We start from the raw sequence: 17,091 nt of genomic DNA, 5'->3' as shown, positions 1-17,091 counted from the left end.
CGAAAATCCAAACGTCGTATCAAAAAACTAAAAATACACTCCTCATGAGACGGATGGATCACTATTTATTTAATTTAAGGATAATAATAAATTATTACGAATGAAAAAAATAGGCCTGGAAGCACGGCACGGACAGCTGAGCTGACACTGTACTTGCACAGAGTCACGTAGAGCGAGCGAGCGAGAGAGTCAAAGCCTCCACGGGCAGCCCAGCCAACCAAGCCAGCCAGGCATCCAGCTCGGTCCCCCACACCTCACTCCTCCGCTTTACTCCACTCCCCACTCCCCACTCGCCTCCACCCCATGCGCCGCCGCCGCCGCCGGTGACCCCCCGACTCCCCTCCCCTCCCATGGGCTGCGTCCACGGCCGCCCCTCCGCCCCCTCCCCCGACCACCCCCAGCAGCCCGACCCCCCGCCCCCGCCCGCCGTCGCCGCCGAGAAGGCGGCGGCCGAGGAGGAGGAGGAGGAGGAGGAGGAGGAGAAGAAGCCGCCGAAGCCGGCCAGGAGGGAGAGGCGCGCACGGTCGTCGCGGTCCGCCGCGGAGGCGGCCCGCCTCGGGCTCGGGGGGAGCTTCGCCAACAGGGCGCGCGGGGAGCAGGTGGCGGCCGGCTGGCCCGCCTGGCTCTCCGCCGTCGTCGGCGAGGCCATCGACGGCTGGACCCCTCGCCGCGCCGACTCCTTCGAGAAGATCGACAAGGTACGAGCTCCCCCCGCCCTCGCGCTCGCCATTGTCGCGAGCTGAGCTCATCAACAGCGCGCGGTGTTGTCGGTGGCGCAGATCGGGCAGGGGACGTACAGCAACGTGTACAAGGCGCGGGACACGGCGACGGGCAAGATCGTGGCGCTCAAGAAGGTGCGGTTCGACAACCTGGAGCCCGAGAGCGTCCGCTTCATGGCCCGCGAGATCCTCATCCTCCGCCGCCTCCACCACCCCAACGTCGTCAAGCTCGAGGGCCTCGTCACCTCCCGCATGTCCTGCAGCCTCTACCTCGTCTTCGAGTACATGGAGCACGACCTCGCCGGCCTCGCCGCCAGCCCCGACATCAGCTTCACCGAGCCACAGGTCTCCCCCCGCCAAGATCTTTGTGCAGCCTCATGTTCCAGCACGCAATGTCGTGAAATTAATTGAGGTTTTCCATGGCATGCTGACATGCAGGTTAAGTGCTACATGCACCAGCTGCTGTCCGGGCTGGAGCATTGCCACAACAATGGAGTGCTGCACCGCGACATCAAGGGGTCGAACCTGCTGTTGGATAACAATGGCATGCTGAAGATCGCAGATTTCGGCCTGGCGTCGTTGTTCGATCCCAACAAGAATCAGCCGATGACGAGCAGGGTGGTGACGCTGTGGTACCGCCCACCGGAGTTGCTTTTGGGCTCCACGGATTATGGGGTGGGCGTTGACCTGTGGAGCGCGGGGTGTATTCTAGCCGAGTTGTTGGCTGGGAGGCCTATTATGCCAGGCCGTACTGAGGTTAGCAACAGCATGCTGATTTGTCTAATTATCAGTTTGAAATGCCTTGAAACAGTATTCAATTTGGTCGGAGGCCTTGGAGTGCTAAACTAGTTTCAATTTAGGTAAACATAGTGGTTGATAAAACCAGTAGCTTTTCATGTGGAAACTGGAAACGTTGCTCTACCAAAAGTTCTAACTTTATCTGTAGTACCACATGTTCAACGTATTACACTTTTAGGCCCCCTTCGGTTTGTAGGAAAAACATAGGAAATATGGAGGATTTCGATCCTATTGGAAAAAATCCTAGGAAGGCATTTGAAACAAAGGATTAAATCCTATCTTTTCCTTTGAAATTCCTATGGAATGTACAATCCTATGGAGATTTCGGAGGAAAATTAGCAAGAGCTCCAACCTCTTGGAAAATTTCTTTTTGATTCTATCTCACTCATCTGATTCCCGTGTTTTGCAATCTTGTGACTTTCTTATTCCTTCGTTTTTTCAATCCCGTGTTCCAAAGGAACCCTTATTTTGTACTATATTTTTTATTCGTACTTGAGATTATGCTAGATCCAATATGACCTGTTGCACTGTTCATGCACGTAATGTTGTTCATTCCAGCCAATCTAATGAATGCCAATTGTATTTATGTTCCATGTTTATTTAATTTAATAATCATCTGTCCCTTTTAGGTGGAACAGCTGCATAAAATTTTTAAGCTGTGCGGCTCCCCCACAGAAGAATATTGGAAAAAGTCCAAGCTACCTCATGCAACAATATTTAAGCCTCAACAACCATACAAAAGGCGAATATCAGAGACTTACAAAGATTTTCCACAGTCAGCACTGCGATTGATTGAAACACTGCTCGCAATTGATCCAGCTGATCGTTTAACAGCGACTTCTGCATTAAGAAGTGATGTAAGTTGGCTTTGGTGTCTTACGACACAGTTTGAAGTTCTGAAATCTGCGATTCTGTGTTTGCCTCAAAGTCATTGCCCTCTATAAGCACAATATTTTTAGAAAATCTTGGGTGTAGGTGATTTACGTTTTCATTGCAATAACTTAGTTTGCAATTGGGGTTTCAGAACATGGTGCTTTGGCTAGATTTTGTTCTGGGTAGCTACTAGTGTAGATTTAGCCAATATCCAATAATTTACTTGCAAGCATTATGACCACTATATTTTTTCTGCATCCTATCCCATATTCCAAGAAGTATGACATGACTAATTCTTTTGTGCAATATGACACTATGATGCTTGTGATCTCATTTGGACCATTGTATCTTATTTAGAGGTGGCTGCAATTTAGGCCTTCTATTTGCTTAATAAAGTATGATTTTTTGATTTATAAAGAGCATGGAAGCATCTTCCTACCAGATATTATCAATCTAGGCTATAGTAGCACTCTATAACTGCAAGTCTGATTTTCGAATTTCAATAGCATACATTTGGTTTGAATGACATATCTCACTGGATAATGTGTGAAGTAGATCTGTTTATTGTCATCTTTGTTGAAATTATGTAGCATTGTTTTACACTTTTACTAAAGAATTGCTTATTACAATCTATGCAGTTCTTTACAACTGAACCTTATGCATGTGAACCATCAAGTCTCCCAGCATATCCTCCAAGCAAAGAAATGGATGCAAAACGAAGAGATGAAGAAGCCAGACGGTTTGTCACCTTGATACTCATTAGTTTTATTATTTGTTTGTTATTCGCTTTGGTCCTTGGCTGTCTCTCTAGTACTGGACACTCTGTGGTTGTAGCACTTTCTTTTTAAATTGGCATTTGAGAAATAGCATCTTTAACTTTAAACATATAACTGTTGCTTATCAAATGGCACATTATTTTTCTGGGGACCTAGGTTGGATACTTGAGTGCTTGCTCGGGTTTAATACCTACGACAAGAAAAAACATGTATTTATTCTAATATTTGGGTATGCATATGGAATAGTTCAATAAACTAAAAACAATTTCACTATTTTCGAAAGAAACATTTGTACAAAGTGCTGTCTTCAGATAACAGGGCCACTCTCTCTTTCTTTTGTTTTTTTTATAAAAAGAATGGAAGCCACTCTCTTTTGTCGGATTACAAGAAAATGACTAATAAGTGCTAAAACAGTAAAGTTCACCAAAAGTTTGTTGATATTTGGTATTAATATGGATGTTTTTTTTTCCCGTAAGCAATATTATTAGCATAGAAATATATCCTAAAGAGATGGCACACAATGTTCATGCAGCAAAGTTATATATAATCAAATTATGAAAGCATTGCCCAAATGTAATTTTAGTGCAATGCAAGTGCTGATTTAGGTGAAACTTTAAGTAGACATACTGCTGTGGTACTAATGTCCCTGGATTTCACAGAATTTGTCTGACACATGCCTCATCGTTGGGCTGATAGTCAGTCTCTCACCATCTGGGCTCAGCTATTTAGAATTTTTGCTCACTAAGTGATCCAAATGCCCACATATCCTAGTATATTTGATGTTTGATTCATGTTTTCTGTCCATGCTCTCATGTGAGTTGAGCGTGTATAGAAATATTTGATTGCTACCTGACCTATTCATGGCATGATCAACAGTTTGAGAGCTGCTGGCGGTAGGACTAATGATGGAGCTAAGAAGACAAAGACGCGCGATCGACCTAGGGCAGTACCGGCTCCAGAGGCAAATGCTGAACTTCAAATAAATATCGATGTATGTGAACATACTTGCTCCCTGACTAATTCCAGTAGTGTTTTAGTTTTTGTTTCTTTGAGCTGTTTTACTTAAAGACTAGGCTAGCGATCTAAATTTAAGGTGGAGGTGGTGAAACCACTTGCTTAGTCTCATCTCCGTCGCAGTAACACTTTATCACCACTTTATTTTCTTGTCTTACCTATACTGGTCTCATTTGATTTACTATGGCCCAAAATGGAGCCCGGCACTCTCTTAATGTAAATTTTGCAATGTCTCTAATTTGTCCCATTTATTTATATCTTACAGAAAAGGAGATTAGTAACACATGCAAATGCAAAAAGCAAGAGTGAAAAGTTTCCTCCTCCGCATCAGGATGGTGCGGTCTCTTTGGTTTCTACAAATCACATGGACCCGTTATACGAACCCCAAGATCCCTCTTCGTTTAGCACTGTATTTACACAAGAGAAAAGCTCTGTTCCTACTTGGTCCGGTCCTTTGGCTGATCTCTCTGCAGTTGGGAAACAGAAATGGAAACACAAGTTTGGCCGCTCATCAAAACAACCATCCACTGCCCGTGCTCGGTAAGGAAAAGGAACTGAAGAGTAATATTTATAGACAGAGTCTTCAGTTATGGAGAAAATACTCCTCAGCAGCTACCATGCGCTGTTTCGCAAACGAGGCATGCGATGATAACTTGATTTCTTCTTGACTTATTGTCATTGGATTATTTTTCGAACATCGGTTGTATAGGCTGTGGAGGGAGCTCAGGTAGTTTACCTGTGTACATTAGGTTCTGTTTTTCAATTCTTATAGCCCTGGTGCATTTGGTGTTAGATTCATTTGAGTGGAAGCTTAGATCTCTAGCATTTCAGGACATCCCCTTCCATTGTAACACCTTTCTTCAATTGCAACCTGTGTAATCATTCCTCATCGATCCAAAGCAAATCTTGTGTTTTGATTGGTCTGTTGCATGGTGACCTGAATTTTCCAGTTGTACTGCAGCAAAGATGGTACACCTTTAATGCTTATAATCAATATTATTTCTTTCTTTTAGAATGAATCATTGCTCTTATTTCTCGGGGAAAGTTTATTGTTAATTTGAACTTGAATTCACGTCAACCTATACACAACATTTTTGATATGATAGTTTGAACTATTTCATTTTTATGAGAGAGAGGTGAACTGTCAATTACCTGATAGCATCGTAGTAGCATGCAGAAGCTTTTCAAAAATGAAACAAAAACGAAAATGCGGACTCCCAGTCTACTTTCAATAAGAATTTTAAGAATCTAGCAAGGTTAGTTATTTGTTGCTGATCTTCATCTCTTTAAGAGCGCATATGCTATACACCACATTCACAATATCATAGTGAGCAGGCGTGTCGGCGTTTGCCTTTTTTAAACATGTTTGACCGTTCGTCTTATTCAAAAACTTCTGTTCGTCTTATTCAAAAACTTCTGTGAAATGTGTAAAACTATATGTATACATAAAAATATTTTTAACAATAAATCAAATGATATGAAAATAATTAATAATTACTTAAATTTTTTGAATAAAACAAACGGTCAAACATTTTTAAAAAAGTCAACGGCGTCAAACATTTTGTGATGGAGGGAGTAGTAAATTACACACCACGGTACACTAACTTGCGTTGTGTGGTGGGTATAGATTGGTATAACAACTTGCGAATCGTTTAATCCGATACAATAACTTGCTGAATTCATGCGAATCAAGATTCAGGACAAATCGGGTGTCACAATCTAAATGAACTGATATATCGCTGACTTGGTTTCCATGCAGCACAATTTAGTTTCAGCTTGCTTCCATTTGTTTTCATCTGTTCTGGTAGCTTTTGCAAATAATCTCAAACTTTTTTTTGGTGATGTTTAATTTCTAGTTTTGCATTACATAATAATTATCTTATAGCAACATTATACTGGATGGTATACATCCTAGTATAATGAATCTTGCACATGAGTATGTCCATATTTGTTGTACTAGGATATGTCCCATTCAGTATAAGGTTGCTATATTTTAAAACGGATGGAGTAGTTTTTATGCCACAACCACCACAAGAATAGACGCATTCGAGAAAAGCAATATGCAATCGAACTGTGTCACGTGGAAACTGACGTGAAGTGAATTTTCACTGTGAGATTTGACCCCAATTCGCACTGACGAAGCAAGTTGTTTTACCGGGCCAAACGATTTGCATGTTATTGTACCGATTTAGGGCCTGTTTTGATTCCAACTTTTTTCTTCAAACTTTTAACTTTTCCGTCACATTGAACTTTTCTACACACATAAACTTCTAACTTTTCCATCACATCGTTTTAATTTCTTCAAACTTCCAATTTTAACGTGGAACTAAACACAGCCTTCCAACCATCACACAAGTTCGTATACCATAGACACAATTTATAATTAAAAAAAAATGCAGAAGAGAAGATGGGCCGATCTGACCTGAATCGGGCACAAATTCGCAAGAGCCGGTAGGCCCAGGCCCATCTACAACAAGAACAAAGCCCTCTTTTCCCTACCCCCGAAAAAGGAAAAACCCGCTCCACTCCCCCCTCCGCTCCGCCGCACCACGCCCTACGACACCAACCAAACCCTCCTCCTAGCCCCCCGGCGGCGATGGCCGGCGTCGGCGGCAGCAGCAGCGGCGGCGGCGACGTGGAGATGGGCGGGTGGTCGGAGCTCCTCCACTCCTCCACTAAGCTCCTCGAGCAGGCCGCCCCCACCCCGCACTTCCCTCCCCTCCAGGTGCGCCGCCGCTTTCCTCTCCCGTTCCTCCCCCCCGCATCTGCCTCCTCCTCCTCCGCCGCCGCCATAGCTTCTTCCGCCTGACGTGTTCCCCCGTGTGCTTGTCCCCGCGCGCAGAGGAACCTGGACCAGCTGGAGGTGCTCTCCACCAAGCTCAAGGCCAAGACGGTGCGCGCCGAGGCGCCCGTGCAGTCGCTCTCCGCCACCAGGTCGGTGTCTTCTCCCCGGAGCCCCCCTTCGATTTGCCTCGGCGAGGCTCGCAGCGCGGTTCTCCGCGTCGGGTTCGTCGGGGGTAGGCGGTTGTTGGGGGTTTACGGGGGACTTAGGGTTTTGGGCTTTGCTTTCTGCAGGTTGTTGGCGCGCGAGGGGATCAATGCGGAGCAGCTCGCCAGGGACCTCAAATCCTTCGAACTTAAGGTGATGGCCGGCGAGGGATATCCCATTTCATAGAGTGATATTATACTAATCTCATTTGCTGATTATCAGATCGAGCAGTTTGTCCGGTTTGAGATTAGACATTTTACTGTACTGCTGGTTAAAACCTAGGGTTATCACAAAGTAGGGTTAAAACGTAATAAAATTATAACAAGTCATAAGCATTGCCATGTTTTATTCCTTGCACCAAATTGTTGAAAAACATCCTTTACAATTTCAAATGAAGAAGTGAAGATGATAGTTTGGTGTTTGTTACCAATACATCATGTCTTCTTAAATTGGAAGAGCAGTTTAACTTACTAGTAAATAGTTTAGTTCAGTAGTTTTGACGAAATGTTTAGTTAGTATCTGTGAGCTAGCTTTGGTGAAATAGTTACCCATGAACTATGTTGAAACAAGAAACGACTCTAGAGTTCGAGGTGCAGCAAGATCTCGTTGGTCCTATACTTTCAATTATACTGCTCCAGATTAGCGTTCAATTTTCTACTTAAATTGTAGAAGAAACTTAACATACAGTTATCTACTTGAGTAAGAAATTGATAGCTCATATTTCTATGCTTTATCTATGCAATGTTCTCTTTGTGTATTTAAATGCAGCTAATATAACGATAGCATGTATTCATTATAATAATAGTGTAAGAATCAGTCCTTTCCTATTGGGTAAATGCTACTATTTTTTGCTTGGATCAGCGGGCTCTTGATATAAAAAACTTGACCGGAAATCATTACTCAATAACAGCGCACGATTTTTCGCACTTCACCTTATATATCCACCATAACTTTACTGTTCACTATGTATGCCCCATGTCCCATTCTCTAAAATTCACTCCTAATTCATCAGTATACCTTAATACATTTACAACTCTGTTGCTGTATGTGAATCTGCAGCTTCTTATTGTATATTTTCTGTTTTCTACTCTATCTTGCTAGACTACTTGAATATACATCATAGTGATTAAAATTGAGGTTTTGTAGACCACATTTGAGGATGTTTTTCCATCTGAAGCAACTACTGTCGAGGAGTACCTGCAGCAGGTGCACACTTCATACCGTCATACATCTTTTACATGCATTTTCTCCTAATTTCATGGAATATATCCTGAAACATGTCATGTGTTTTCAGCTTCATGAAATGGCAATCGTCTCATCCATTCAAGAAGCACAAAAGGACAACTTAAGGAGTTTTAACAATTATATGATGCAAGTTCTCGAGGTTGTTTACCCTTTCCTGCTGCTAACTTCATTACATATATATATATATATATATATATATATATATATATATATATATATATATATATATATATATATACTAGCAAAAGTGCCCGTGCGTTGCACCGGGTGATTACGGAGTGTGTATATTGACCAAAAGTGTTGTTTGGTCTAGCAAAAGTGCCTGTGTGTTACAATGTGAAGCGTACAGATTAGAAAAATATGCAATTAATTAAAATACAAATTCGCTGAAATATTTGGTATTTTTAAGTAGGTATGTGTATAATTAAATAAATTTACAAGTAAAGCAAGTGTGAGAAATAAAATGACATGGTTAAATTTAATTTTTTTTTTTAAATTCTCCATGATTAGTTACGCTCTTTGAAATTATATTTGAATTTTTCAGAGCTTAATTGTTAATTTTATTAATACAAACGTCATTTAACAATTATTTACTTGGAAAAAGAAAGAAAATACTTCCTTTTAGGTTTGCTTCGAAATAAACACATTCAATAACTTATAATTGTAATGCTTCTGAAAAAATGAGCACTAAAAATGAACTTATTCTCTTTTTTTGGGCCTGAGGGACCTAAAATAGACTTATTTCCGGCCCTTGCCGGTCGGTCCACGGCCTTTTGTGCACGCGCAAGTGCACTTCCCCTCCCCAGGCCACAACCTGGGCTTGGGCCAGAAAAGTGGCCTCACTCTCGATCCCTCTTGGGCTGATTTCGGCCTGGACGACACCGATCGTCCGATCTTTAGGGTTTTGATCGGACGGCCGAGCGTCGATATCGGGGAAACAAAACCCCTCCTTCTCCTCAGCCGCCGAAACCCTAGCCCATTTCCCTCCCTCCCATCTCACATCGCCGCCCTCCCCTCCGCGCCCCCGAGCGGCGGCGGCGGCGCCCTCCCCCACAACCAACGGCGCGGCGCCCTCTCCCCGAACAACGGCGGCGTGGAGGCGGCTGCGGCCCGGCGGGAGCGGGAGGGGCGGCGGGCCGGACCTCGCCTCCGCCAGATCTGGCGGCATGGAAGCGGCTGTGGTCCGGCGAGGGCAGGAGAGGCGGCGGCGTCGTCTCTTTCTCTCTCTCTCTGTGCATGGTGGGGAGGTGCGGCAGTGGTGGTGGTGGCGGACGTCATGGAACGCTGGTTGGGCCTCGCCTCCGCCAGATCCGGCGGTGTGGAGGCAGCTGCAGCCCGGCGGGGGTGGGAGGGGCGGCGGGCCGGACCTCGCCTCCGCCAGATTCGGCGGCATGGAGGCGGCTGCGGTCCGACGGGGGCGGGAGAGGTGGCGGCGTCGTCTCTTTCTCTCTCTCTCTGTGAATGGTGTCGGTTCTCCTGGTGATGCTAACCGAATAGGACTTGGTATAACAGATGGGAGTTTGTTTCCTATTTTTGTGGAATCGGACATATTCTTTTTTTTTCCCGATTTTTCTTTTACCGCGTTGATGAATCGGATTCGTTCCGGTTTTTTTTCACCCGGTTTTTTTGACGGACGATGGAAGCACCTCTTATTTTTTAAGTAGTAGTAGATATATATATATATATATATATATATATATATATATATATATATATATATATATATATATATATATATATATATATATATATATATATATATATATATATATATATATATATATATATATATATATGATCTGGTTTAGTTGTTGCAAGCCTGTGGGAAGTGCTTTTCAGATTGCACTTTCTTATATCATCTTGGTATATGTTAAAAGTTTCTCGGCAAATTTCTGTATCATCTGGGGGTTTGTATATGTTATTACCTATATGTATTATTGCATTGCACATTAGAAAACAAAATCAGTTGTCATAGGGTTGTGAACTTGTGATTTGATTTAATTGAACAGTACAGTACTACCATTTCAGGTAACTAAGATGTCTACATTTTTCAGTGTTATATTGGTCTTGTACTCCTATGTCGCTCAGTGGTGAATGTTTCAAATTATTTTACGGTTTGGTTCTCAACTTATATAACATCTATGTTGTAGGATGATTGGCAGAAGGAGAAGCGAGACTTCTTGCAGAGTCTAAGCCGACTCTCTACATTACCGAAAAGAAACACTAATCTCATGGCCAGTGGGATTTCTCGTCCTGCTCTGATGCCATCTTCAGCTTCCAGTCCCCAATCTTCGTCCGGTCTGCCATCTAAGGAAGTCATGCCCATACCTAACAAAACTATAATTGAAAACAAATCTTCAGTTTATGCTGCAGTTGTGAGAGATCTTAATGATGCTAGAGGGCGCAGCCTACCTTTTGGTGTAAGTGTTAAACTCATATGCTATGATTCAACATGTTACTTAGTCCCTCTATGGACATTTATTCATTTATAGATTGAATTTGTGGTTTTTGCTATCCATAGTTCTATTCTCCAAATAATTTAATTTGAGAAATAGATCAAGTGCCTTTTTTTTTATGTAGCCTCGACATGTTATCATCAGAGCATAAGCAAATTCTATTGATGTACTTGTAGTTCTGCTAATGCTTATTAAAGTTATCTTTTGGTTAGCCTGCTACAGCATTCAGGGCTGCTTATGAGTCTTTATCTGTTGGTGCTATTGGGACAAAATCAGTGACCATGCATAAAGTGTGGCATTTAATTCAGGTAATAAAATTGATTTTTGTGTAGCACTCATGCTGACATCTGTTGGCCCTTTTCCATCCAATATATATGATATATCCTTATCTATTATTCCCTCATAGCTATACTTTGCTTCTTGTTTGTCTTATTCAGGCATTAGTTGGGGAAGGGTCAACTCATCGAAACATTTCAAGAAAAATGTCACTAGTGATTGGTGCTAGACGACACCTTGAGTGGGGTCATGAAAAGTACATACTTGAGACCATCAATAGCCATCCGGCTCTAGTGAGTATTTTCACATACTTTTTAGTTCTGACATTTCTTTCAAAATTCCTTATGAAAATAGAATATAACATGTAAGATTCTGACAATAATTTTGGTGTTGATCCAACTGAACTCTTGAGAGTTACTACACCTGTTTTCTTATGTTGCCTATGGGTATTCCACTCTTTTGTGTCATGTCACCTTAGTTCATATTTTTGAGCATTAATTTTCTTTCTTGAATGTCCTGAAGGTGAATTGTGATGTGATATGTGCTTTCTACCAATTGTGCATATTTATGGAAGATAATATTTAATGTTAGTGAGCAACTCAGAATAGTTCATTATTTTTTGATTTTTTAACACATGGTTGTGATCTTCCATTAGTCTTTTAGCAAATGATGTTCCCTACTCTCACTTTACTATGTGGCTTATGTTTTAGGAAACCTACTCATGCAAGAGCTTTTCTGTTGTATCAATAGATCTTAATTAAGCTGTGATTGTGCTTTATGGTTGTAGGCTGCTCTTGGTGGATCTGTTGGCAATCTTCAGAAGATTCGCGCATTTCTTCGGGTATGTTTTAAATTTGATGCTTCTCTCCCTTTTCATTGTTTCTGTACATCATTTTATTTTCAAGTGAAATGATGCTGTACAATTTGGGTTCTACATGAGCTTCATGCATCTTTGTCCTTATGACTGGCAGGTCCGTTTGCGGGATCATGGTGTGCTAGACTTTGATGCAACTGATCTGCGTAGACAGCCACCAGTGGACACAACATGGCAACAGGTTCCCTTTTTAGTTTTGGGTATTTAACACAAAATTGCAATTGGTGCCATTTCAATCTGTCTAGTAATGGCATATTAAAATCATGAAAAAACAATTGGTTACATTCAAATAAAACCGTGCCACCAAAATACAGTAAGTGCAGCAACTGAAGAATACTGGAGCTTTTATGAGAACATCGTGTTGAATATAGTGCAACACTGGGGCCATGAGTGTTTTTATTATTCATTATTTTTCAACTCTAGCTTAGGCTTTTCATGGTATCATTCCTATGCTAGGTCAATTCGGCTTATTCTATGACTTACTTTATTCAAGTGTAGGCTATAATACTCTAAAGTAAAGCCATATCTGATGCATAAAAAGTTTTCTGTGGGTACATGTGCTTTATTCTAATTTATCAACAAATATTTCTCAGTTGCGCCTTCATGGAATGTTCTCTCTCTTTGATTTTCATGTAACTTGTTAATCTTGTACTGCTAACATTGAAGTATTATTGTTTGACATTTTTTTAGATTTATTTCTGCTTGAGAACCGGATACTATGATGAGGCAAGACAAGTTGCCCAATCATCTCGTGCTGCATTCAACTTTGCTCCCCTGGTAAACTATTGACATGTCATAAATTGCGATGAGTTCTTGTTCTTGATACCATACATGCAAATAATATGTTCTTTGCAGCTTGTAGAATGGATTACTACTAATGGTGCTGTATCCCCAGAGACTGCTCTGACAGCTTCTGAGGAATGTGACAAAATGCTGAGAATGGGTGATCGACCTGGCCGTCCTGGTTATGATAGGAAGAAGTTGCTCCTTTATGCCATGATCTGTGGTTGTCGACGTCAAATCGACAGATTGCTTAAAGATCTGCCAACACTTTTCAATACTATAGAGGATTTCTTGTGGTTCAAATTGTCAGCTCTGCGGGAGTACACCAGTGCATCTTCTTCTAATGTTTCAAATGAAGGCTTGGTGCCTTATACTCTGGAGGATCTGCAAAGTTACTTAAACAAATTTGAACCATCATATTATACAAAGAATGGAAAAGACCCCTTGGTCTATCCATATGTTCTGCTGTTAAGCATCCAATTGCTTCCAGCAATTCTTTATTTGTCTAAAGAAGTTGGAGAGGAAGGATACCATGTAGATGCTGTGCATATTTCAATTGCTTTATCTGATCATGGTGTTCTCCCTGATGGTGTTGGGTCAGGCCAGAAGATGGGTATCATGGATGCTTGTGCAGAAGCTGCCAGTATAATACGGCAGTATGGCTCTATTTATTTGCGTAATGGTAACCTTGATTTGGCCTTGGAGTATTATGCACAGTCTGCTGCTGCAATGGGTGGAGGAGAGGTATCATGGATTGGTCGAGGGAATGCTGATCAGCAGCGGCAGCGAAATCTAATGTTGAAGCAACTGCTGACAGAGATATTACTAAGGGATGGTGGCATTCAACTTTTGCTTGGTCCAAGTGGAATGGGGGAAGAAGGAGAATTAAAGAAGTATATGATGGATTGGAGAAGCAGGCAGCAATTCTTACTTGAAGCTGCCCATCAGTGTCATGAGGCAGGCCTCTATGACAAAGTAAGTAAACAAGTAAATGCTCTTTTCTTGTGATAGTAGTAGTAAAAACTCGTCTTGATTGTCACATGTAGGACATATCACACATGCTTCATCAAATCTGATATATGTGCGTGCATTTTAACCGTTGACTATAATTTTATAAACTATTGATGGCAAGCTACATGGTACAGAAGTAGATATTTACCATATGAATTTGAAGATGTCTATGTTTTCTGCACTTTGGTCTTACTCTCTTTGTTGAGTTGTTCTATATCCGTCTAATATCACTTTACGCTCTGCATGAGCTCAGTCAGTGGAAATTCATAAAAGAGTTGGAGCTTTTGCCATGGCACTTCAGACAATAAATAAGTGCCTGTCGGATGCAATATGTGCCATGGCACGCAGTATGTTAGATGGTGAAAGTCGTGCTGCTGCTCTAATTCATTCTGGTAATGAAATTATGGAAACTGCCAGATATTCGGAAGCCAGGTTATTATCCTCTTCTGTTTTTTCACAAGTTGAGCATTAATCCTTTATGCTTTTTAAAGCTGTGTTTTGATCAATTTATTGGAAACGTTCTTACAGTGTTCAAGACAAGGACCTCATATCTGAGCAACAAACTGTACTGAGACAGCTTGAAGCTATTCTCCATATCTATAGGCTTGCTCGAGCTGGACAGACTTTAGATGCTTTGAGGGAAACCATCAAACTCCCATTTCTTCATTTGGATCCTCAGGCTCCAAATGTGACAGTTGATGTGTTCAGAAACTTGTCACCGCATGTTCAAGCTTGTGTGCCAGATCTCTTGAAGGTTGCTCTAAATTGTATGGACAATGTTAGAGATACTGATGGGACCTTGCGTGCAGTCAAGTCAAAGGTATTCAATCTCTTTTGCGCATTTACTTATACAATGAGCATGTAGGCACTGCACTTCATAATGGCAGAGAAAATGTGATGCTAAACTACCATAGATAAGTAAACTATAAATAATTTGAAGAACCTGTTTAGTAACACATCCACATACCTTAACTAGCAGGTTATACCACTCGCAAGCATTCTCTTGTGTGTGCACACAGACAGTTACGTACCTGATGGCTGATTGCAGTTGGGCAGTCTTATGCTGATACATGTCTTTAGCTGTTGTAGTTGTAAAGATTGCTGTCACGGCCGTAAACCTTGCGGCCCAGCCTGTGGGCCCAAGAAGCACTTAAAATATTCTATAGAGAGCTTGCACAAGAAAGTTTTCCAACAATGTCCAATCTTAGTGTAAAATCTGGTCATATCATGACGCACTACGCTGCTAAATGCTAGCTATCTGCCACATATACACATCCTTCTGGAGACTTTCATTGTCAAATGGCAAGCTTGACCACGTCCATTAACCTTGTTTTTAATACATTTTTATTTCAAATAAGTTATCTGGATGACCGCAGAGGAGGGCACCATGCTGTGTTATCACGTTTTAGACATGCATTAATTTAATTTCTTTTAGTTAGCATTATTCTGATATTATCTCGCTATAATATAAAATGCAACCCCCTGCATTTTTTTCATGCAATATTTTTCATGATGGGCAGATCGCAAACCTCGTGGCAAGCAACATGAGCAGGAACTGGCCACAGGATTTGTATCAGAAGGTGGCGCAGTGCATATGATGGGGATCTGTCCGGCCATATACCTGACACTATCAAAAGCTTCCGAAAGCACGCGGAAATGCTTTTCTGTGTTTGTGCTGGTGATGTGCTTATGGTCCGAACCGGAATGTTTCAGACTGGTGGATGCAAATCCTTTTGATCACTCAGCTATATCAGCCAAAAGAGAACATATATGCCATGCCCGGGGGTCATCTGATGTGTAGTGTGTGAAATGTGAAACTTAATGGCACCAATCAGAATCTGTATTATTAATCCATGGTTGTAAAGCAGTTTCTGAATATCCAAATGCACTGTTGCTTAGTTCGAGGAGATTATCTGCGGCTCTATTGTACTGTCATTCTGTTGGCTTATCCCACTTAATCCCGCGTCCTATCTCGGATCTAACAGCGTCATTTTCGAATGTTCTATTTTTGCACGTACTACTTTCTCAGGATCGACAAGCCTAAGCATGATGCAACATGGAATTACTCCATACAGTATTGAAAGAAGATGCTGGAAGATCATCTTGGAGTATTATCGCTTATACACATGATTCGCTAACTGGAGATTGGGCGGAACATCACGGCAGTGAGTGATTGAATGCATTATGCTGACTCCTCTCATCCTCGTGAATAATTTACTCCTGCCCCCATCCTCTCTGGCCTCCCAGATGTGACCCCCTGATGAGAAGAAAAAAAGTCCGTTTATAATTTCCAGTAGAAGCAGCAAAAAAAAATCAGGGAAGGTGCCGGTTCGACCAGCCATCGACCTAATTTTGTTTTGATCGATTGATTTATCGACCTAATTTTGTTCGGTCAAATGCTTAAGCAGAGAAGCGCGATGGTTGCTGCAGCCTGCAGGTCGAGTGTCAGGTGAAGAAGCTCCAGGGGAACCGCACAAACACTCTCCTGGAAGCAAATTTTATGGAGATGGCTCGCTAAACGGTAGGACTCCTTTCGAATACATGAAATTTAAAAATTTATAGAAGGAATAAATCAATTTCTGTGGATTTGTTTCTAAAAATTTCACCCATTACAAGAAAGATAAGATAATGTAGCGTGTCTGCAGACCTTTAGAGGTCATCGAGTCCTACCGTTCAGTCATTTCGTTTACAATTGATTATAAGGCCTAACATTTATTATTAAAAAATAATATTTTGGTATAAAACTTCTGTATATATATTTTTAATGATTTAAAAGCTAATGCCATAAAATAAACAACGATGAAAATAAACTGATAAGATCGGTTAGTTTGTCATGGGTTGATGCGTGGATCGTGGGAATGAACTGCCGGAGGAAGCAAGGAATCGTCATCTTGAATACAGTTGGTGCGGAGCGGAGCGGGCAGCATGTCACTTTGATCTACCTGCACGCCACCTCCTCAATCCAACCTTGCTGGTATATACTACAATTCTTGAAAGCTCTGAGAGGAAGAAATGCAAAGGCCATTGCATCTTGATAAGTTTTAAAAAAGTACACTTTCAAAAGATAGCTCCGAATTTCCCAAGCAGAAGATGTTGAAAAAAAAGAAGAGTTGTAAACAAAACAGTGCTGGCATTTAAGGCTCCTCCTAGGCGACCACCAAGAACCTCAAAGAGAGAGAAGTTATTTATTTTTACTCCAAACAGATGCAACATCTGAAGACAACTTTTGGACTGTTTGGAAAAACAATTGCAGCTTCTTTCAGAATCACGAACTCTT

General features: G+C 41.7%; 2 protein-coding genes across 2 annotated transcripts; both read left to right on the top strand.

Annotated features, from left to right (window-relative positions):
* Positions 1 to 219: 219 nt before the first annotated feature.
* Positions 220 to 5,103, top strand: LOC4332836 (probable serine/threonine-protein kinase At1g54610). Its single transcript, XM_015772673.3, has 7 exons — positions 220 to 698; positions 780 to 1,064; positions 1,158 to 1,475; positions 2,147 to 2,374; positions 3,029 to 3,129; positions 4,043 to 4,157; positions 4,446 to 5,103. Exons 1-7 carry the CDS (start codon positions 351 to 353, stop codon positions 4,722 to 4,724), a joined length of 1,674 nt encoding a protein of 557 aa, XP_015628159.1. The 5' UTR covers positions 220 to 350; the 3' UTR covers positions 4,725 to 5,103.
* A 1,596-nt stretch (positions 5,104 to 6,699) lies between these two features.
* LOC4332834 (nuclear pore complex protein NUP93A) lies at positions 6,700 to 15,736 on the top strand. Its single transcript, XM_015777047.3, has 15 exons — positions 6,700 to 6,905; positions 7,023 to 7,114; positions 7,256 to 7,322; positions 8,316 to 8,375; positions 8,464 to 8,553; positions 10,565 to 10,834; positions 11,083 to 11,178; positions 11,308 to 11,439; positions 11,934 to 11,987; positions 12,118 to 12,201; positions 12,711 to 12,797; positions 12,876 to 13,778; positions 14,068 to 14,246; positions 14,343 to 14,634; positions 15,335 to 15,736. Exons 1-15 carry the CDS (start codon positions 6,777 to 6,779, stop codon positions 15,410 to 15,412), a joined length of 2,613 nt encoding a protein of 870 aa, XP_015632533.1. The 5' UTR covers positions 6,700 to 6,776; the 3' UTR covers positions 15,413 to 15,736.
* The last annotated feature ends 1,355 nt before the right edge of the window (positions 15,737 to 17,091 follow it).

This window comes from Oryza sativa, chromosome 3 (genome assembly GCF_034140825.1).
Source record: "Oryza sativa Japonica Group chromosome 3, ASM3414082v1".
In the NCBI taxonomy this organism is placed as follows: domain Eukaryota; kingdom Viridiplantae; phylum Streptophyta; class Magnoliopsida; order Poales; family Poaceae; genus Oryza; species Oryza sativa.
The sequence above is the reverse complement of the archived record's forward strand: the minus strand, read 5'-3'. Positions and strand labels throughout refer to the sequence as shown.